Source organism: Chelonoidis abingdonii, chromosome 1 (assembly GCF_003597395.2).
Source record: "Chelonoidis abingdonii isolate Lonesome George chromosome 1, CheloAbing_2.0, whole genome shotgun sequence".
Classification (NCBI taxonomy): domain Eukaryota; kingdom Metazoa; phylum Chordata; order Testudines; family Testudinidae; genus Chelonoidis; species Chelonoidis abingdonii.
The window spans coordinates 33,075,078-33,094,024 of NC_133769.1; the positions used below are offsets into that span (position 1 = coordinate 33,075,078).

Here is an 18,947-nt window from a genome sequence, read left to right on the forward strand (position 1 = left end):
GAAAATCCAAATGAAACAAACAAAACTCTGTGCACGTCTCTTAAGTTAGCATGTTGGTACATATTGGGAAAGGTCACCATCAATTCTCAGCCATTAGAAACAGTCTCTGCTCTTTGTCATACTTGAAAATAAGTGCTCTTTTGAATGCTAAGCCGTGTTAGTTTTCCTTCTATAAATAACTGTTTAACCAGAAAGCACTTGAAAAATGATTAAAAGCACTCTTTGTAATTAGAATGTTTGTGTTCAGGCATACTGCAAATGTTTTAATAATCTTCAGCATATTGTTTTCTTTTGTTTCTTGCAGGGACTCCAACCGTCATGTTAAGGTAAAGCAGAAAAGTGCAGTGCTGAACATGCTAAAGAGGTTAGACAAAATAAGGTTCAGAGGTCACAAGAGAGATGAGTTCCTTGATTTAGCAGAGTCTCCAAATGCTTCAGATACTGAATGTGGAGATGAAATCCCAGTGAAAATACCTCGAACGTCACTCAGAGAGAATGACGAACTAAGAGACCCTGTAAGTATTCAATCTGGCTACATTTTTAAAGCTATTATCAGATTAAAAAATAATGGAACGTGGTAGCTGTTAATGCTACTCTCCTGATTTTATTTTATTTTTATTTTTTTGAAGTAATATTTCAGGATTAAGAAAGCAAATAAAAGGTGCACAGTTTTGAACATGCTCATATTTTTGTAACTGCACTTCAGTTCTTCTTTTCTGTTTGTGGACTTTAAGCCTGTTTACTCTAATGGTCCACTGCTATCTATGTCATGGAAATATAAAGCTGTATTCAAATGTGGTGTTTCTTTATTCATACTGGCCACTCTTGCTTCACCTGGCTTTTGTGGGCCCATAGATCTGTGGATGTAGTTAGCACCGGAAAGGAAGGACAATGATATTTAGCAATGTCAGCTCAGATTTTTCGGGGCAGTTAAATGGTAGCAGAATGTTAACCAAGTCTCCCTCAACAAACTAGCATACTGTGGAGAATATGGGAGATTTTTCTATTTCTGTGAATATATTTGTCCCTTAATTTACTTGCTTGATATTATTCTGTCTGCATCAAGTTCAATCACAGGAGGTTGTTAGGGGAAAACAAATGAAACATTGACAAGGGAAGATACCTCTAGAGAGAACAGCAGCAGAACATTGAAGGGGGCAATTAATTGAGAGAGACACATCTGCCTGGCTCCTGCTAGGTCAAAAGGTTTATTTGTCCCAGGCCCAAACCTAGCATCAAAGAGAACTAAAGCATTAAAGATCCCTGTCTACTGAGAAATGGGGGTGAGTAGGAAGCAGTGCAGGAGGTGAGATTGACAGACACTGAGGATATGGCTACACTGGCACTTTACAGTGCTGCAACTTTCGCGCTCAGGGGTGTGAAAAAACACCCCCCTGAGCGCTGCAAGATACAGCGCTGTAAAGCCTCAGTGTAATCAGCGCTGGGAGCATGGCTCGCAGCGCTGGAAGCTACACCTGTAGAGGATGTGGTTTACGTGCAGCGCTGGGGGAGCTCTCTCCCAGCGCTAGCGCTCCAACCACACTCACACTTCAAAACGCTGCCGTGGCAGCACTTTGAAATTTCAAGTGTAGCCATACCCTTAGAGAATGCTGCTGGGGCTGGCTGTTTCACTCCCAGCCTAGGAGCAGAGGTCTGTAGGCTGAGTGGAACTTACCCAAAACTTGCATGAGGTTTAAGTAAGATGCGTGTGTTTAGGCCGCCTTGTTATTTTAATCCATTTCTCTAACTACTGTATTCCTGTTGAGTAATACATAAACCTTTTGTTTTGAAAAGGCAGCACTGTGTTGCGGCATATGCTTTCTGGTTGCAAAGCACATGTGCGCGTGCTCTCTCTCTCTTCCTCGCCCCCTCTCCTTTAAGACTCCTGCAGGGAGCCAAGCCAAATTGGCTCTGCTAAAGAAGCCATAGTGAATATGGAAGGAGGGGGGCTACGGTGACCAGCTGTCCCGATTTTTGGAGTCTTTTTCTTATATAGGCACCTATTATCCCCCCACTTCCCCATCCTGATTTTTCACATTTGCTGTCTGGTCACCCTAAGGGGGGCTGAAACCTAGAGGTCCAGTCTAAGAGTAGCAGAGTTGCAGGATTCTTCCTTGAATGAAGTGGAAACCCACAGCCTCTTACTAGGACGGGTGTACTCACAAGAGACAGAGGGGTATAAGGCATAAATCGCTATATGAGCCATGATGTACACCTTTAAACTGAGAAACTCAAAAAGCTTTAAACAGCAGTGCCCAGATCTAAAAAGTGCCCTATTCCCATTCAGAATAATAAGAGGTACTGAGCACTTGTGGAAAATCTGGCCATTAAAAATTTCAGTGGCCTTGTGAGGGAGGTGGGGGCAGTGGTGGGGCGTGTGTCTGTGTCACTTTTTCATTCTCCACTGAAATGCAGCAGCCTTTAGTGTGAAACGCAAGGCCTGTTTAACACTATACAGCAGCTGAGGAAGGGAGGTGAAGGACAGGTCAAGGCTTTCAAAAGTTACTAGTGCTTTTAGACACCTCTGTTTTGTGGGTCCCTAGACTGAGATACCTTTTAAAAAAGAGTGACTTTTCAGAAAAATAAATATGTCTTCTGAAAATCAACCCACTTTTAAGGTGTCTCAAATTGAATGTTCACAAATAGTCACTCAAAATCACTAGTTACTCTTAAAAATTTTGGCCACTGTACAATGTACATTGCAAGGGGAATTTTATGTAAAGACAAGTTTCCAGAGTTGGAGTTGGCCTGGACACAAGAACTCTCACCCCTTTTATTAAGAAATATGCTATATTATCTTTATTAACCATTTGTGGGCTTTGTTCACGTTATCTGAAATTTGAAACGATGCTCTCTGACTACTTGCTGGGACAGTAGTTCATTGTTGGTGTACTAGCTCATACACACCAATTCCTGCTGTACCTGTATGTCCAGTGGTTATCTCTACTCTATCCCATTTACTTAAAAGCTGCTGGCAACCTTACATTTAAACCAGGTTAGCTTGATCAGTGCAAGGCATGTATTTTTAATGTAATGTTGCTGATGAAATATAATAATGTGTTGATAAACTTACAGCTATCTGGCTTTTAAGTAACCATATTCTACCAGATGTCATGTTATTTCTTTAAAGCATGTCACATAATTTAGACAGGAATTTGGGTTGTGGATTTTTCCCCAAAGTTTTATGCAAGAGTTTAGTTTTGTGTCCTCTTTAAATTACATGGAAATCAATAGGTATGCATTGCTTTGGGCAGGAAAAGTACATCAGAAAGGGTGTCTTTTTTTTTTTTTTTTTTTTTTTTTTCTGTACAGGGAATTGAGTCATGCTGCATATAAAGTTAAGAATAGACCTCTTCCCATGAGACTTTCTAGGCTGTAAAGCACTCTGTGTGCATATGTTCAGGAAGCTCAGTGTTCTTAAAAAAGGCACTTTGCTGCATTTGGTCTATGTAAGAGTGTGTTATTTTCCATACTGACTATATAAATGCAAGAAGGCTACTCTGATTTTCCTTCTAGGACAGTAGTTCTCAAACTTTTGTACTGTTGTCCCATTTCACACATCAAGTCTCTAAGTGCAACCCCCCCCTCCATGAATTAAAAAAACTTTTTTCTATATCTAGCACCATTATAAATGCTGGAGGCAATGTGAGGTTTGGGGTGGAGGCTGACAGCTCAGGACCCCCCGTAATAACCTCACTTTGAGATCCCCTGTTCTAGGATTTAGCAGAGTTTCTAGTTAAAAATAAAAGCCTTTTGTTTTTGGCCCTGCTTATGACTAATATGGAACTCTGAACTGCACCTAAGTGGCAGTAATATTGGAGCAAGATAAGAATGCTTGTAGTGTTTGTCATCAGTAACAAATAATCAGATTCATCAGAGAGGAAAAATCCTTTTGCTTTTAAGGTACTGGACTGTTAAATGGGGATAAAATAATTCTTTGAATGATTGCTCATGTGTATTCCACAGTAGGTGTGCGTGCTCACCATGTGCACCGGTGCTGGAAGTTTTTCCCTTAGCACTACCCATACTGGGGGAGCACGGCGGTGATCCCTGGAGTGGCGCCTATATATTGCACTATAAGGGGAGCTGTGCACTCCCCCCACCCTCAGTTTCTTCTTGCCACCAGTGAAGGTGGTCGGAACTTTGAGCCTTTCTACTCAACCTTTGGGGTACCGTTCCTTGTATTGTTACTTCAGTTGTTAGAGTGGACTCAGGGCATGCCCCATGCTCCAGACTTCAAGTTGTGCGACTCCTGTCACTGTTCTATGCCTAGGAGTGACTTGCACACTGCGTGTCTCTGCTGCTTAGGTGAGACTCACATCAGTGAACGTTGTAAGATCTGCAGGTCATTCAAGCTGCAGACCGAGAAGGAGATTAGACTCTGTGCTCTTCTGATGGAAACAGCGTTGGCCCCAACTCTGGCACGCTGGGCGGACTTGGCACCCGCCGCTGCATCGTCGGTGCATAGTGAGGCCCTCTCTACCAGCTGGCACTGCTCTCCCGCCAAGAAACAGGGAAAGGGCCCTACCTCTCAGCAGCGCCAAGACAAGGAAAGAGGGGAGGCTGGTCTCACGTCAAGCAGCCCACGGTCTCCCCCGGGCTCAAGGCCTCCGACTCGTGTTGAGCGGAGCAGCCCGGCGCCATTCGTCCGCACATCTCTGCCAGTATGGATGCCATTGATGCTGGAGGCAATGCAGGCTGTGAAAGACATTATGAGTCTGCTGGTTCCAGGCGCGCAGCTGGTGATGCCTCCCTGGTCTCGGGGCAAGCCCCCATTGTGTGCCCATCAGACCTCTCCTGCGGGTCGCAGTTCCTGCTCTGAGGACTGCTTCCCGCACTGTTCAGCGTGCAGCGACCGATTGTCCAGCAGCTCGCACCCTCCCTCGACGGCAACCAGACGGGAGTCTCGGGGACCCTCTACGCCACCTGCCAGCGAGCACAGGCACGAGAGAGGCTCCGGGAACGTTTCCCTTTGTGGCGCGACTGCCGCAGCCGTTCTTGATGGGATAGATGTCGTCATTCTCGTTCCAGTTACCGCTCAACTAGATGTCGTACTCGGGATTCCCCTCGTGATGACTTGGCACTGGGGCACCGGAGCTCCTGCCGCTGTCATGGGTACTGAAAAATCACTTTGGGCAAGTACTGGTCCTCGCTGTTGAGGTCCAGGTCCGAAGGGAAGTGATATCGCAGGCACCACCACTCACTGTTCCCTTGAGACCGTGCGCTCGATGGTGACCTTGGCACTCAGCCGCCCATCCCCGACCTGCGCGGCCCAGCTGTGACAACTACTGCTACTAGGCCCTCAACCAGGTCAGTGGCAAGGGGCCCCGTGGCAGGGACAGCGGTGCCAGTGGGCACTGTGGCCACTGATGGCCGCCCAAATGGAGGCCTGCTCAGTCATTGGAGTGTCTCAGGCCCCATCAGCCTCGTCTGGCCGTCTAAGAGGCAGACCGGCAGGCCACGAGTTGGTGGACCTGCATCCGGACTCTGATCTGGGGCTTGACATCCCCCCCCGCCAGTATCAGCTGAGGCCCACGGCTGTATGCCGGCCCTTTTGCTGGCACCGGACAACACCATAATGGCACCCTGCCATCAGTCCCTCAGGAGGACTTTAAGGTGCACCAAGACCTGCTAAATCAGGTGGCATCCAGCATCAGGCCAAGGAAATGAAGGGCCCTTCCGATTCCCTCTTTAACGTATTGTCCTCCTCGGCACCAGGCTGCATGGTTCTGCCCCTGCACCAGGGTGTAGCCAACATTTCCAACACGCTGTGGCAAACTCCTGCCTCCTTGGCCCCATTCTCCAAGAAGGCTGAAAGGAAGTACTTTGTGCTGGCCAAGGACCATGAGTACCTCTATTCCCACCTGGCACCTAACTCGCTTGTGGTAGAGTCGCTAAATCACAGAGAGCGACAAGGCCAGCCCGCGCCTACCCCCCAAAAATAAGGATGCCAGACGACTGGGCTCTTTTTGGTAGAAAAATTTATTCTTTCGCAAGTTTCCAGCTCGGGGCAGCCAATCACCAGACCTTGCTGAGCAGATATGACTTTAACTTGTGGGAGTCTCTGCCTAAGTTTGAGCCTCTCCTCCCAGACCGGGACAGGAAGGACTTTAAAGCCCTGTAGAAGAGGGGGTGGCAGCGGCGAAAGCGGCCCTGCAAGCGATGTCGGACGCAGCTGACACTACAGCCCGTTTGATGGCTTCAGCAATTTCCATGCACAGGGTGTCGTGGCTCCTCCTGTCTGGAGTGTCAGCGGAGGCCCAATCCCTTATGCAAGACCTCCCGTTTGATGGGAAAGCTCTCTTTGCAGACCGGACAGATGTCAGACTGCATGGGATGAAGGACTCTCATACCACCTTGCAGAACTTGGGCCTCTGTCCCTCCAGCTAAGGACAAAGCTAAATTGCAACCGTCAGCTCAACCTGCGAGAAGCAGGTATGAGCCCCTGTATAAGAGACCGAGGGACCAAAAATGCCAGTCTCAGCGACAGTCCCGCTCCACCCACAGCCTGGGCCCTCTAAGGGAAAGAGGCAGTTTTGACTATTTACAGGGGGTCACTGGGCCAGTTGCCAGGGAGAGCCCCCGACTAATAATGTTTGTGTTCTGCAATAGTTTGTCTGCCTTCCACATGGCGTGGTGCCGTATAACATCAAATCAGCGGGTCCTCAGGACCATTTCCAAGGGCTACATGTTGCAGTTCACCTCACCCCCTCCAAACCACCTGCCTGACCCGGTGGACCCGGAGCGTGCCCATCTCCTAGGGTATGAGGTGGACCATTTACTGCATCTGGGGGCAGTGGAAAGAGTACCAGAATTCCAGGGCAAAGGGTTTTATTCCCGGTACTTCCTGATCCCGAGGCCCATCCTGGACCTCCGGGGCCTAAACAGTTTTCTGTCCCGCTCCAAGTCCCTGGCCTCTATTATCCCCTCCCTGGACCTGGGTGACTGGTATGCATCTCTGGACCTCCAGGGCTCATACTTCCACATCCATATTTTTGAGGGGCACACATGCTTCCTCTGCTTCCTAGTGGGGCTGGACCACTACCAGTTTATGGTCCGTCTGTTTTGCACTATCCACAGCACCCAGGGTTTTCACAAAGTGTATGGCTGTGGTAGTGGCCTACTTCAGGCGGGACGGGGTACAGATCTTCCCATACCTGGACAATTGGCTTCTCAAGGGTGACTCGTTTTCCGAGGTAAAGCCCCACGTGGAGCTGCTTCTCTCAACATGCGCCGGTCTTGGCCTAGTGGTGAACGAGACCAAATCAACCTTAGTTCCAGTTCAGTGCATAGAGTTCATTGGGCCACTGCTGGACTCTTCAAGGGCGACAGCCTCTCCCCCTAGACAGGTTCGAGGCCCTGAGAGATCTCATCACATCGGTCACGGTTTTCCTGGTGACAACAGCGAGAGCATGCCTTCAAATTCTGGGCCACATGGTGGCATGTACATATGTGGTCCGCCATGCCAGACTCCAAATGAGGCCCCTCCAACTCTGGCTAGCCTCTCAGTTCTCTCAGGCACAGGACAGGCTGGAGAAGGTTCTCACGGTTTCATCGCTGATACTGGCTTCCCTTCAATGATGGTCTTGCCCAAGCAATATGCTGCAAGGGGTTCCTTTTTGGGATGCCAGCCCGTCTGTCGACCTGGTGACTGACGCGTCGGATCAGGGTTGGGGAGCCCACACAGGAAACATGCAAACCCAAGGGATGTGGTCGATCTCAGACTTGTCCCTTCACATAAATGTCAAAGAGCACAGGGCAGTTCAGTTGGCAAGCGTGGCCTTTCACGCGCACCTTTCGAGCAGGCTGATCAGCGTCCTCTCGGACAGCACCGCGGCCATGTACTACATCAACAGGCAAGGTGGGACTCACTCCCTAGTCCTCTGCTGGGAAGCCCTGAGCCTGTGGGAGTTCTGCATAGCCCACGATATCTCCCTGAGGGCCATACACCTCCTGGGTGTCTGCAGTACACAAGCAAATCGCCTCAGCAGGGTCTTCTGCCCCCAGTACGAGTGGTCACTCCACTCGGAGGTTGCTGACCGGCTCTTCTGAGAGTGAGGAGTTCCCCAGGTCGACCTCTTTGCAACCTGCCAGAACCAGTGTTGCCCCCACTTCTGCTCCAGGGGAGAGATGGGGAGGGGTGTGATCTCTGATGCGTTCCTCCTGAGGTGGTCGGGCCAGCTCCTTGATGCTTTCCCACCGTTCCCCCTCATTGACAAAGTCCTGCAAAAGGTAAAAGCAGACAGGGTGAGAGTCATCCTCATAGGCCTGGCGTGGGCCCGCCAACACCAGTACGGGATCCTCCTTTGCCTGTTGGCAGGCCCCCTGAGGAGGCTGCCTCCTCCATCCTAATCTAGTCACGCTCCACCTGGCAGCTTTGTTGCTCCGTGGCTAGATGAGGAGGAGGGCAGGTGTTCAGAGTAGGTAAGGCGGGTCCTTGTGAAAAGCAGGAAACCGTCCACGCGCCGTACATACATGGCGAAGTGATCCAGGTTCTCCAAGTGAGCGGGGAGTCTCCCCCTTCTCCACACCTCTCCAGCTTATCCTGGACTACCTCCAGTCCCTTGGGACCCAAGAACTGGCACCCACCTTGGTCAGGGTACACTTGGCGGCCATATCGGCCTTCCACCCGCCGGTGCAAAGGCACTCAGTCTTCTCCCATTTTATAACCTCCCACTTCCTGAAGGGCCTTGACCATTGGTTCCCATACGCTAGACCCCCTGTGCCACAGTGGGACCTGAACCTGGTTTTGTCATGACTCACGGGTCCTCCCTTTGAACCCCTGTCCACATGTACCTGGTCTCACCTCTCATGGAAGGTGCCTTCCTTGTAGCAATCACGTCAGCCCGCCTTGTCTCGAAACTCAGGGCCTTGACCTTGGAACCCCCCTATACAGTTTTCCACAGGGATCAGGTCCAGCTTCGCCCACACCCGGCGTTCCTCCCAAAGGTGGTCTCCGCCTTCTGTGTGGATCAGAGTACCTTTCTCCCCATGCTCTGTCCTAAGCCCCATTCCTCCAGTGAGGAACGCTGCGTCCACATGCTCGATGTACATAGAGTACTGGCATTTTACCTGGATTGGAAATTCCAGCATCCTGGAAATCCTTGCAGCTTTTTGTTGCCTCAGTTGAGTGGGTAAAGGGACAACCTATCTCCACCCAGCGTCTTTCCTGCTGGATTAACTCGTATATACCTACGTGCTATGACCTTGCAGGGGTTCCCCCGCCACCAATCGTTAGGGCACCCAACAAGGGCTCAGGCCTCATCAGCTGCCTTCGTAGCCCATGTCCCTATCCAAGACATTTGTAGAGCGGCTAACTGGACCTCAGTTCACGTGTTTAATTTGCATTACGCGCTCGTCTCCCAGTCTAGGGATGACGCCGGGTTCGGCAGGCCGGGACAGAGTCCCGGCCTATCATGAACTCCTACCCACCTCCAACAGGGATAGCTCGGAATCTCCTACTGTGGAATACACATGAGCAATCACTCGAAGAAGAAAGGACAGTTACCTGTTCCGTAACTGGCGTTCTTCCAGATGTATTTGCTCCTGTCTATTCCACACTCCGCCCTCCTTCCCTTCTATCTGAGTTGTCCGGTAAGGTGGGGGGAGTGCATAACTCTCCTTATGGTGCGGTATAGAGGCACCACTCTAGGGGTCGCAGCGGTGCTTCCCCAATACGGGTACTGCTAAGGGGAAAAACGTCTGGCACCAGGACATGTGGTGGGCATGCACACCTACTGTGGAATACACCTGAGCAACATATCTCGAGGAATGCCAGTTATAGAACAGGTAACTGTCCTTTCTCTACCTCGTGGGGATGTGGAGAATAAATACATTAATGGTTTGAGATTCCGATACTACAGTGATTGGGGCTGTATAACTGCTAATCAAAATGTAGGTCCTGCTGTCAAAACTCTTATTAGCTGACAAGGTGTGTGTGTGTGTGTGTGTGTGTGTGTGTCTATGCATATGTGAGAGTGAGTGATAGAGATATATGGTGCCTGGTTTTAAAGACAGTGACTGTAAATTGGAGGGATTTGTTACCAAATGTGAGTACAGTAGAACCTCAGAGTTAATACCTTGAGAATGGAGGTTGGTTGTAAGTCTGAAATTGTTTGTAGACTCTGGCAGCCGTCTTTGACACTACGGTGGATCTGAATATGTCGACTTTAGCCTAAATATGTGGTTTCTCATATAAATTGATATTATAATATTCGATCTTCATGCGGCCGAAACTAGGCATCTTAGTTAATTGTCGGCCTGTGTGGTCCCATGTCCGACGGCTAACGTCGATTTCTGAAGCGTTGCATTGTGGGTAGCTTTGCCGTAGCTATCCATAGTTCCCGCAGTCTCCCCGCCCTTGGAATTCTGGTTGAATCATTATTGTCTGCGGGGTTCTGGGTAATGTCGTCAGTCATTTCCTTCCTCGGAAATCAAGCTGACAATCCTTTCACACCGCTTTTCCCCTGGATTGCGCCTGGCAGACGCTCCTAGCAACGGCAACCATGGAGCCTGTTAGCATTTTTTTCTTTTTTCTGGGACCGTATGTGTACTGGATTCCGCGACAGAGAGGCGAGTACCTCCACGCTACACAGCAGCATTCACTTGTTTTGCAATGATAGCAGAGATGGTTACCGGTCGTTCTGTACCATCTACTGCCGGAGAAACTGGCAATGAGATGAGGTTATCTCTCCTTCTCTGTACTGTCCGTGATCATGAGTGCCCTTGGCTGAATCGGCCAGGGGCACAACGCAAAGCAAAATTGGGATTGACTCACTTGGACTGAGTCAATCCCTCCTTATGGTTTCTAAAAATAGTCAGTCTCCTGCTAGAATAGGGCAAGTGTTTAGGGACCAGTGTATCAGAGCACAGCTGCTCCGTGTCAGTATTCACAGGGGTGCCCCTGCACAACACCCACCCGTGCTTCCCTCTCCCCCACTCTGGTACCGTGCAGTGTCCTGCCCATTTGTGTCATGAAGTAATAAAGAATGCAGGATAAGAAAACTGAGTATTTAGTGACATAAAATGAGGGGAGCACTCCCGGCGCGATGATAGTCCAGGCAGGACTTTCGGTGTGAGGAGAGGAGCCCAGCATGCTGCTGCTATGACAGTCCAGGCAGTACAGCTATTTTTTACACAGGAAAGGGAGGGGCTGAAGCCCCCAGTTGCTATGATGAAGCTGGTTATAGCATGTACTGTCTATCTCTGGAGTAACAGCAATGTTGCTCGATGTCAACATGTTAGATTTCATTGAGGAGGTACTATCTCTTTGACGTCTACACGGGAGACGGAGAGGATTGCGGCATATGCTCTTCACTGCTTTGCTGCGATCAGTCATACCCAGCATCCTCAGTACACATTGAGGTGGCATTGAGAGTAGTCCAAGAAATGTTTTCCCTTTCTTTCACGGTGTGTGGGGGGGGAAGAAACTGAGGAGCTATTCCTGACCACGCCAATTGTTGGATTGACGTAGACATTGGGGGTCAGCCAAGAATGCAATACTTTTCAGAGACTGCTGTGGACTGTGGATAGCTGGAGTCCTCATACGCCCCTCCATCCATGAGGGCGTCCATTTGAGTCTCTGGCTTCCGTTACGCTTGTCCGCAGCGCTTTGTATCCTGGAGTTTTTTTTTCAAACGCTTTGGCATTTCGTGTTCTGTAACGGAGCTTGATACAACAGATTTGTCTCCCGTACGAGGTCAGATCTTAGTTCTCTGTATGGTCCATGCTGAGCTCTTTTTGGATTTGAGACTGCATCGTCCACCCGTGTGATCAGTAGCTCCACGCTGGGACACGAAACTGTAATTCAAAAGTTTGCCGGGCTTTTCTGTTTACCTGCCCGCTGCATCCGGAGTTCAGATTGCTATCCGTAGCGGTCAGTGGTGAACTGTGGGATACGCCGGAGGCCAAATACGTCGATTTCCGTCCATGCTATACGTAATCGATTGTTAATATCGAATTTAGCGCTGCTACTTCTCGTCGAGGTGGGAGTACAGAAATCTGATTTAAAGAGCCCTTTATATCGTAATAAAGGGCGTTGTAGTGTGGACGGGTACGCTTTTAATCCATTTACGCGCTCTGTTAAATCGATTTAAACGCGTAGTGTAGACCAGGCCTCAGAACATAATTTAATGGTTGTTCTTTCAAACGTTTACAACTGAACATTAACTTAATACAGCTTTGAAACTACTATGCAGAAGAAAAATGCTGCTTTTAACCCTATTAATTTAAATGAAACAAGAACAGAAACAGTTTCCTTACCAACTTTCCTCCTTTTTTTTTTTTTTTAAACACAGTACTGTACTGTATTTGCTTTTGGCGGGGGTAGGAGAGGGAGAATGGGGGGACTCTGTGCCTGATTGTGTACCTCCACTTCCAAATGGGGTGTATGGTTGACCAGTGAGTTCGTAACTCTGAGGTTCTATTGTATCTGATGCCTGAAAATGTCAGGCATTATTGCAATATTAGTACTTCTATCCCAAGAATAGTGTTTTTTAAGGGTGTGTGTTTTGGAATCTGCATTAATGTGTTTAAATCAATACCCAAAGCTCAAGTAAACATGAATTGTTGTTCAGTCTCAGTCTCACATGGAATTTCTTCTCTCCTCTCCTCTCCTCTCCCTGAGCTACTTGCCAGGTTAAACAATGTAAGATATACTCTCTTCATGGTACTTTCAGGAACAGAGGTAGTGTGGGAAGATCAAGTCTTGTATTACTTCACTCTCCATGACTGACTCCCTGAGGTACTGAACAAGACTATGAAGAGTATGCATGAACACTAGATCTTGCATATGCCTGTTTACGTTAGGCTGCATAGTCCTAAAACTGTATCTACACTAGATATCCTACAGTGGCAAGGGGTTCTTCCATTGCTGTAGTAAAATTCACCTCTCTAAGAGGCGCTTGCTAGGTTGACAGAATTCTTTCATCAATTTAGCACTGTCTACACCAGGGATAAGGTCAGTTAAATTATGTCTTTCAAGAGTGTGAATTTTTCACATCCCTGAGCAACATAGCTGGATCAGCCTAACTTTCTAGCGTAGACCAGTCCTTACTCTTTATTTCTCCACTTTCCTGTATTATTTTTTTTCTGCTTTTGCTGCTTCACCTGTGCGGTGATGATGCTATGAAAAGCCAAGACAGAGTGCAAAACTGTTGCCATCATGCATGTTATTTCAGCCAAGGAGAACAGAAAAATGAAGTACAATTTTGATCTCTTATGAAATCTTCCTGAGCACATACCCCAAGGGGTCCTCAGCAATGCTTTTGGGCCCCACATTTATGTCCTCTGATGTGCAGATGAATTCTCCTTGCCAATAGTGAAAATTCCACAGTGCATCAAATGCAGTATAGTTAAAAGGACTTACTGGCGATTCTTAGATAAATAACTTGCCAAGGGGATTGCTGCTCTGCCTCTGAATTTCTTTTTAACACTCAATTTGGTGTTTGTACGAGCTGTCAAATTGATAGCCATGTAGACTATAGCATCTTGTCTATAAAACTATAAAATCGGTGCAGCATGGGCAGTGAAATGCAAGTCACTTCTGTATTGTGTCATGAATCTGAATGGAATGGAGCAAAAGGGAAATTTAGTCTCCTTTCAGTACTTGCCTTGTGAACTTGCCAAGGCTTGGCAGGCTTTGTGATGTGGACATCTGCCCACTAAGAACTGGACTAAGACCACCAATTCACAAACCCACTAAATCATCACAGATGGTGACTTTCAGTCACTACTACCTAGGTGGGGTTTGAACCAGTGACCTAGTGCACAATCCTGCAAATAACAGAGAACATAGTTCTCCCTACTGTGAGTACTTGCTTGAGTAAGGACTACTCACTGTAGTCCGTGTTGAAAGGATGTGAAAAGCTCCATGCCCACTAAATCCATTGAGCCAGCAGCTGCACAGCAACTCATACGTTTTAAGTTATTTTGGGCTAAAATTTGACTTAAGCTGTCTGTAAAGAAGACTTTTTTCTCATATAATTTAATTTTAATATGTTCATTTAATATTCAGTTAGAAAATACAAAAAAAAGTATACAGTATGTGAAATACTTTGTGGGCCATTTGTTTAATAGAAACTAGGATTTTAGCAATTTGTTTTCCTCGGGTAAAAGAGCTAGAATGTAGAATTTAAGGCCAAAAGGGACAGTTCATCATCTAGTCTGACTGCCTAAATTCCCACTAAGCTGCCTGCCTATTACGTGCAGTGCAGGAGCTCAGGGCTGCACTTAATGCCTCTCCCCAAGCCCTGGACCTGCCTCGGCCCTGACTCAGCCCAGAGTGAAACTGAGTCGGGGCCGAGGCAGGTCCAGGGCTTGGGGGACCTGCCATGGTGGGGAGACGGACTCTCCCCCCAAGCCCAGGTGCTGCTGCGGGGGGAGAGAGCTGGGGAGGAGTCCTCTCTCCCCACCACAGGTCTAGGAAACCCATCTGGACCGCAAACCCCTTATCCCCACCTCCACCCCAGAGCTGCACCCCAACACTCTGCCCCAGCCCTGAGCCCCTCATCCCTGGCCTCACCACACAGTCTGCAGCCCCAGCCAGAGCCCTCATCCCTGCCCTGTACCCCAACCCTCTGCTCCAGCCCTGAGCCCCCACCCGAACCCCTTGGCCCTCCCCACTACATGAATTTTGTTATGTGCACCAATATGGTGGGAAAAATTGGAGGGAAAATTGCTGATTACCTGTACATACCAGGCCATTCAATTTCACCCATTTATCCCTGGATTGAGCCCAATAATTTTGAGTCTGGATAAAGCACATCTTCCAGAAGGGTTTCCTGTCTTGATTTGAAGACCTCAAGAGACAGTCCCCCACTTCCTTTGGTAGTTCTATTAGTTAATCATCCTCACTGTTAAATTTTTTGGCCTATATTTCTAATTTCAATTTGTCTTTCACTGTTAGGTTAAAGAGCCCTTTAGTACCCAGCGTTTTCTCCTTGTGACAATACTTATACACTGCAATTGGGTGGATTACAAATCAATTTTAATTTTTTTTTACTTAATATATCTTTTAAAAATAAACCTATTTAAAATTAATTTTGAAATAACAACTTATATCAAGACCTATATTTGCTATAATTTATTTAAAAAGTTTGTTATATTCAAGCAGTAAAGGTTTGCTGGCAAAAGTTTTAAAGAGAGCCTGACCACTGAACTGGTAAAATTCACTGGCTAAATACTTGGAACCAGAATCTGAAGTGCTGCACCAGCCTAGGAGTAGTCTCATCTGTAAGTGAAGAGAGTCTGTTTTCTTAATTTCATTCAGTTCAGAGAGTTGTTTATTCAAAGTTCAGAAACCAGTTGGTGGCTGAGAAACGAGAGCTTGTTTCCTTTTCCAGTCACGAATAAAAGTAAATTGTGAAGAAAAGTTCTTCTAGTTGTAAAATCTTGAAGGTTATGGTGACCAGACATAATAGGATCAATGGACTAACTGCAGATAATCAGTTAACCTTCGCTTAATCAGTTTTAAATGCAAAACATGTTTTGATAAACTTTACTTATGTATCCAGCACCTTTCAATTAATTTTAATTAATGAAAAACAACTTTAAAATGCTGTTCCTGTGCCTTAATTGAATTCCAACTTCCATCCGAATGGAGCTTTGTAATAGAAGATAAAAAATCACCATGGTCAAATAAGAAAGAAAGGATAATAGAACTGAAACTCAAGAATCTGAATGTGTTGTAAGCTGCATAATTGCTTAAATAAATGTCTGGATATAGTGTACCATCCTGGTTAGTAATTAGTATCATATTTAGTATGAAAGCTATGTTTAGTTGCAAATGCACGTTATAATGAAAGTGGATGAGTCATTCTGCAAGGAAATAAGATTAGTTAACACACCTGAGTTGGTACTAGTATTAATGGGGAATTTTAACTTCCCTGATATCTGTTGTAAGATTGTTACAGCAAAATATAATATGTCCTGCAAGTTCTTAGCATGTGTAGGGGACAAAGGGGTCTTTCATTTTGGATCTGGTCTTGACAAACAGGATGATTAGTTGCAAATAGGATGACCAGATATCCTGATTTTATAGGGACAGTCCTGATTTTCGGGTCTTTTTCTTATATAGAGTCCTATTACCCCCCACCACCTGACCTGATTTTTCACATTTGCTGTCTGGTCACCCTAGTTGCAAACATGAAGGTGGTTGGGAACTTGGAAGGAAGTGATCATGGTCTAATAGAATTCAAGATCCTAAGGAAAGGAGGACATGAGAACAGCAAAACAAGGACACAGGACTTCAGAAATGCAGATTTTAACCAACTGAGAGAGATAGGAAAGGCCCCATTGAAAGATCAATTAGAAAGAGAAGGAGTCAAAGTGGCTGGCGGTTTTAAAGATGTATTACTAGAGGCTCCACATCAAGGTATTCTGATGCAGAGGAAAGATAAGAGCCACAAGAGGCCAGCGTGGCTGCACTAGAAGCTTTTTTGAGATCTAAAAACCTAAAGGGATACCTACAGGAAATGGAGGGTGATGTCACCAAGGAAGTATACATGAGAATAGCATGAGTGTGCGGGGACAAAATCAGGAAAGCTAAGGCAAAGAATGTTAGTGACGACAAGAAGGGGTTCTACAAGTATGTCAGACAAAAATAAAAAAGATGGTGTGGGTTTGCTGCTCAATGGAGATGAGCTGGCAACAGAATATGATAGGAAGGCAGAGCTGTTTAATGCCTGTCTTGCCTCAGTCTTCTCACAAAAAATAGCACGTGACTGGACGACTAGCAAAGTTATAGACAGTAAAGGGAAGGGATGCAAATCAGGATAAGTAAAGAACACATTAGAGATCTTCTGATCAATTTGAATGAATTCAAGTCAACAGGGCCTGATGCCATTCAGCACAGGTTACTGAAGGAATTAGCTGAAGAAATCTCAGAGCCACTGGCAATAATAATTGCAAACTCATGCATGACAGGAGAGGTCCTGGAAGAGTGGAGAAGGGATAATGTATTGCCTATCTTAAAATGGGGAAAAAGGAGGAGCCAGGGAACTATAGGCCAATCAGCCTGACTTCAATACATGGGAAGTTGTTAGAGCAGTGTATAAAACATTCTGTTTGGAAGTACCTGAAGGATGAAGAGGTAATCACTAGCAACCAGCCTGAATTTACTAAGAATAAATCATGCCAAACCAGCTTGATTTCCTTCTTTGATAGGGTAACTGGTTTGTGGATAGGAGGAATGCAGGGGACATTATATACCTGGACTCTTAAGGCTTTTGACACAGTCCGACGTAACATCTGGTAGGTAAGCTGGAGAAATGTGGGCTTGGCGAAACTACCATTAAGTGGATACATAATTGGTTAACCAATAGCAAATAGAGTAACGATTAATTGAATGGTGTCAGATTGGAGAGAGGTCTCAAGTGGGATTCAGAGGGATCTGTTCTGGGTCTGGTGTTTATTCCTACATCCAGGTCATTAATGAAGATGTTAGAGAGCATACTGATCAAATTTGCAGATGAGACAAAGCTGAGGGGTTGCAAACACTTAGGAGGATAGAGCTAAAATTCAAAGGGCTCCTGATAAATTGAAGAACTGGGCTATAGACAGCAAAATGAAATTCAGCAAAGACAAATGTAAGGTGCTACATTTACGGAAGAAAAACCAAATGCTCAAATACAGAATGGAGGATAACTGGCTTGGTAGCAGCACTGCTGAGAAGGATCTGGGAGTTGTGGTGGATCATAACCTCAACATGAGTCAGCAATGCGATGCTGTTGTGCAAAAAAAAAAAAAAAAAAGCAAATGCAATTTTGGGTTGCATTAGACAGAGGCATAGAATGCAAGTCATGGGAGGTGATAGCACCACTCTACTTGGGTCTGGCTAGGACTCAGCTGGAGTACTGTGTCCAGTTTTGGTCACCAATGTATAGAAAGGGTTTAGAGAAACTGGAAAAGATCCAAGGACCAATGACAAAGATGATCAAAGAGATGGAATGCAATCCATATGAGCAAAGGCTGAAGGAACTGGGTCTATTTAGTTTGCAAAGGAGGCGATTAAGGAGTGAGATGAGAGCAGTCTTCAGAACATTACTATTGCTACTTTGGTAAAATACAACATGTTGTAGTTGCTAGAGCTTCATACTGGAAACAGCAGATCTGCCTTTTATTCCTCAGCTCTGCCACTGACTTGCTGTGACCTGGGCTAATGTTTTGACTTCTGTGCTTTAGCTTTTCCTAGCTGTGAAATAAGATAGTAATGCTTATTCACCTTTGTAAAACTTTGTGTCCAAAGGATGGAGAAAACATTTTACAGTGCTAAATGCTGTTTAATTGGATTCATTGATATTTGTGTGCAAAGGAACTGTGGGCAGTTGGTCTGTTAATTCATATGGTCTCTTGGAAAAAACAAGGTTCTATGCAAAACTGATTAAGAACCTGCATTGAACTGACAAAGTGAGGGCCGCAAATTGATGCTGCTACTTTGTCCTTAACTGGGTACACTCTTGTACCTGGCATGTCATCTGGAAACAGTGTAGTGCTACTTACAATGAAAGTCCACCACCTGACTCCTAGGATTATATCTGACTGAGTTATTGTAGTGTAGAAAATGTGTTTTAAAAAAAAATTAGTTGTTGAGCATCATTTTGGAATATCTTTACTTTTGTCAATTTAAATTGAACTTTTAACATGACTGTCCCCAAACTATTTCTACAGTGCTCTGAAGATGCAAAGCACCATATGAATGCTATTAGTTCTGTAAAATGTCTTTCAGTATTTACAAAAAGAACAGGAGTACTTGTGGCACCTTAGAGACTAACACATTCATTTGAGCATAAGCTTTCGTGTGCTACAGTCCACTTCATTGGATGCATAGACTGGAACATACAGTCTAAGCATCCAATGAAGTGGGCTGTAGCCCACGAAAGCTTATGCTCAAATAAATTTGTTAGTCTCTAAGGTGCCACAAGTACTCCTGTTCTTTTTGCGGATACAGA

The 18,947-nt window shown here is 46.2% G+C and overlaps 1 protein-coding gene across 3 annotated transcripts in view; it reads left to right on the plus strand.

The window, feature by feature from the left end:
- Positions 1–303: 303 nt before the first annotated feature.
- Positions 304–18,947, plus strand: part of GRAMD4 (GRAM domain containing 4) — a 112,043-nt gene continuing 93,399 nt past the window's right edge. For 2 of the 3 annotated variants that reach the window (XM_032768928.2, XM_032768926.2), the window contains exon 1: positions 310–515. In XM_032768928.2, coding sequence (XP_032624819.1) covers positions 354–515 — 162 coding nt within the window. In that variant the 5' untranslated portion in view covers positions 310–353. Of the gene's footprint in view, positions 516–18,947 lie in introns of all 3 variants that reach the window. The other variant, XM_075064975.1, reaches the window with a different exon arrangement.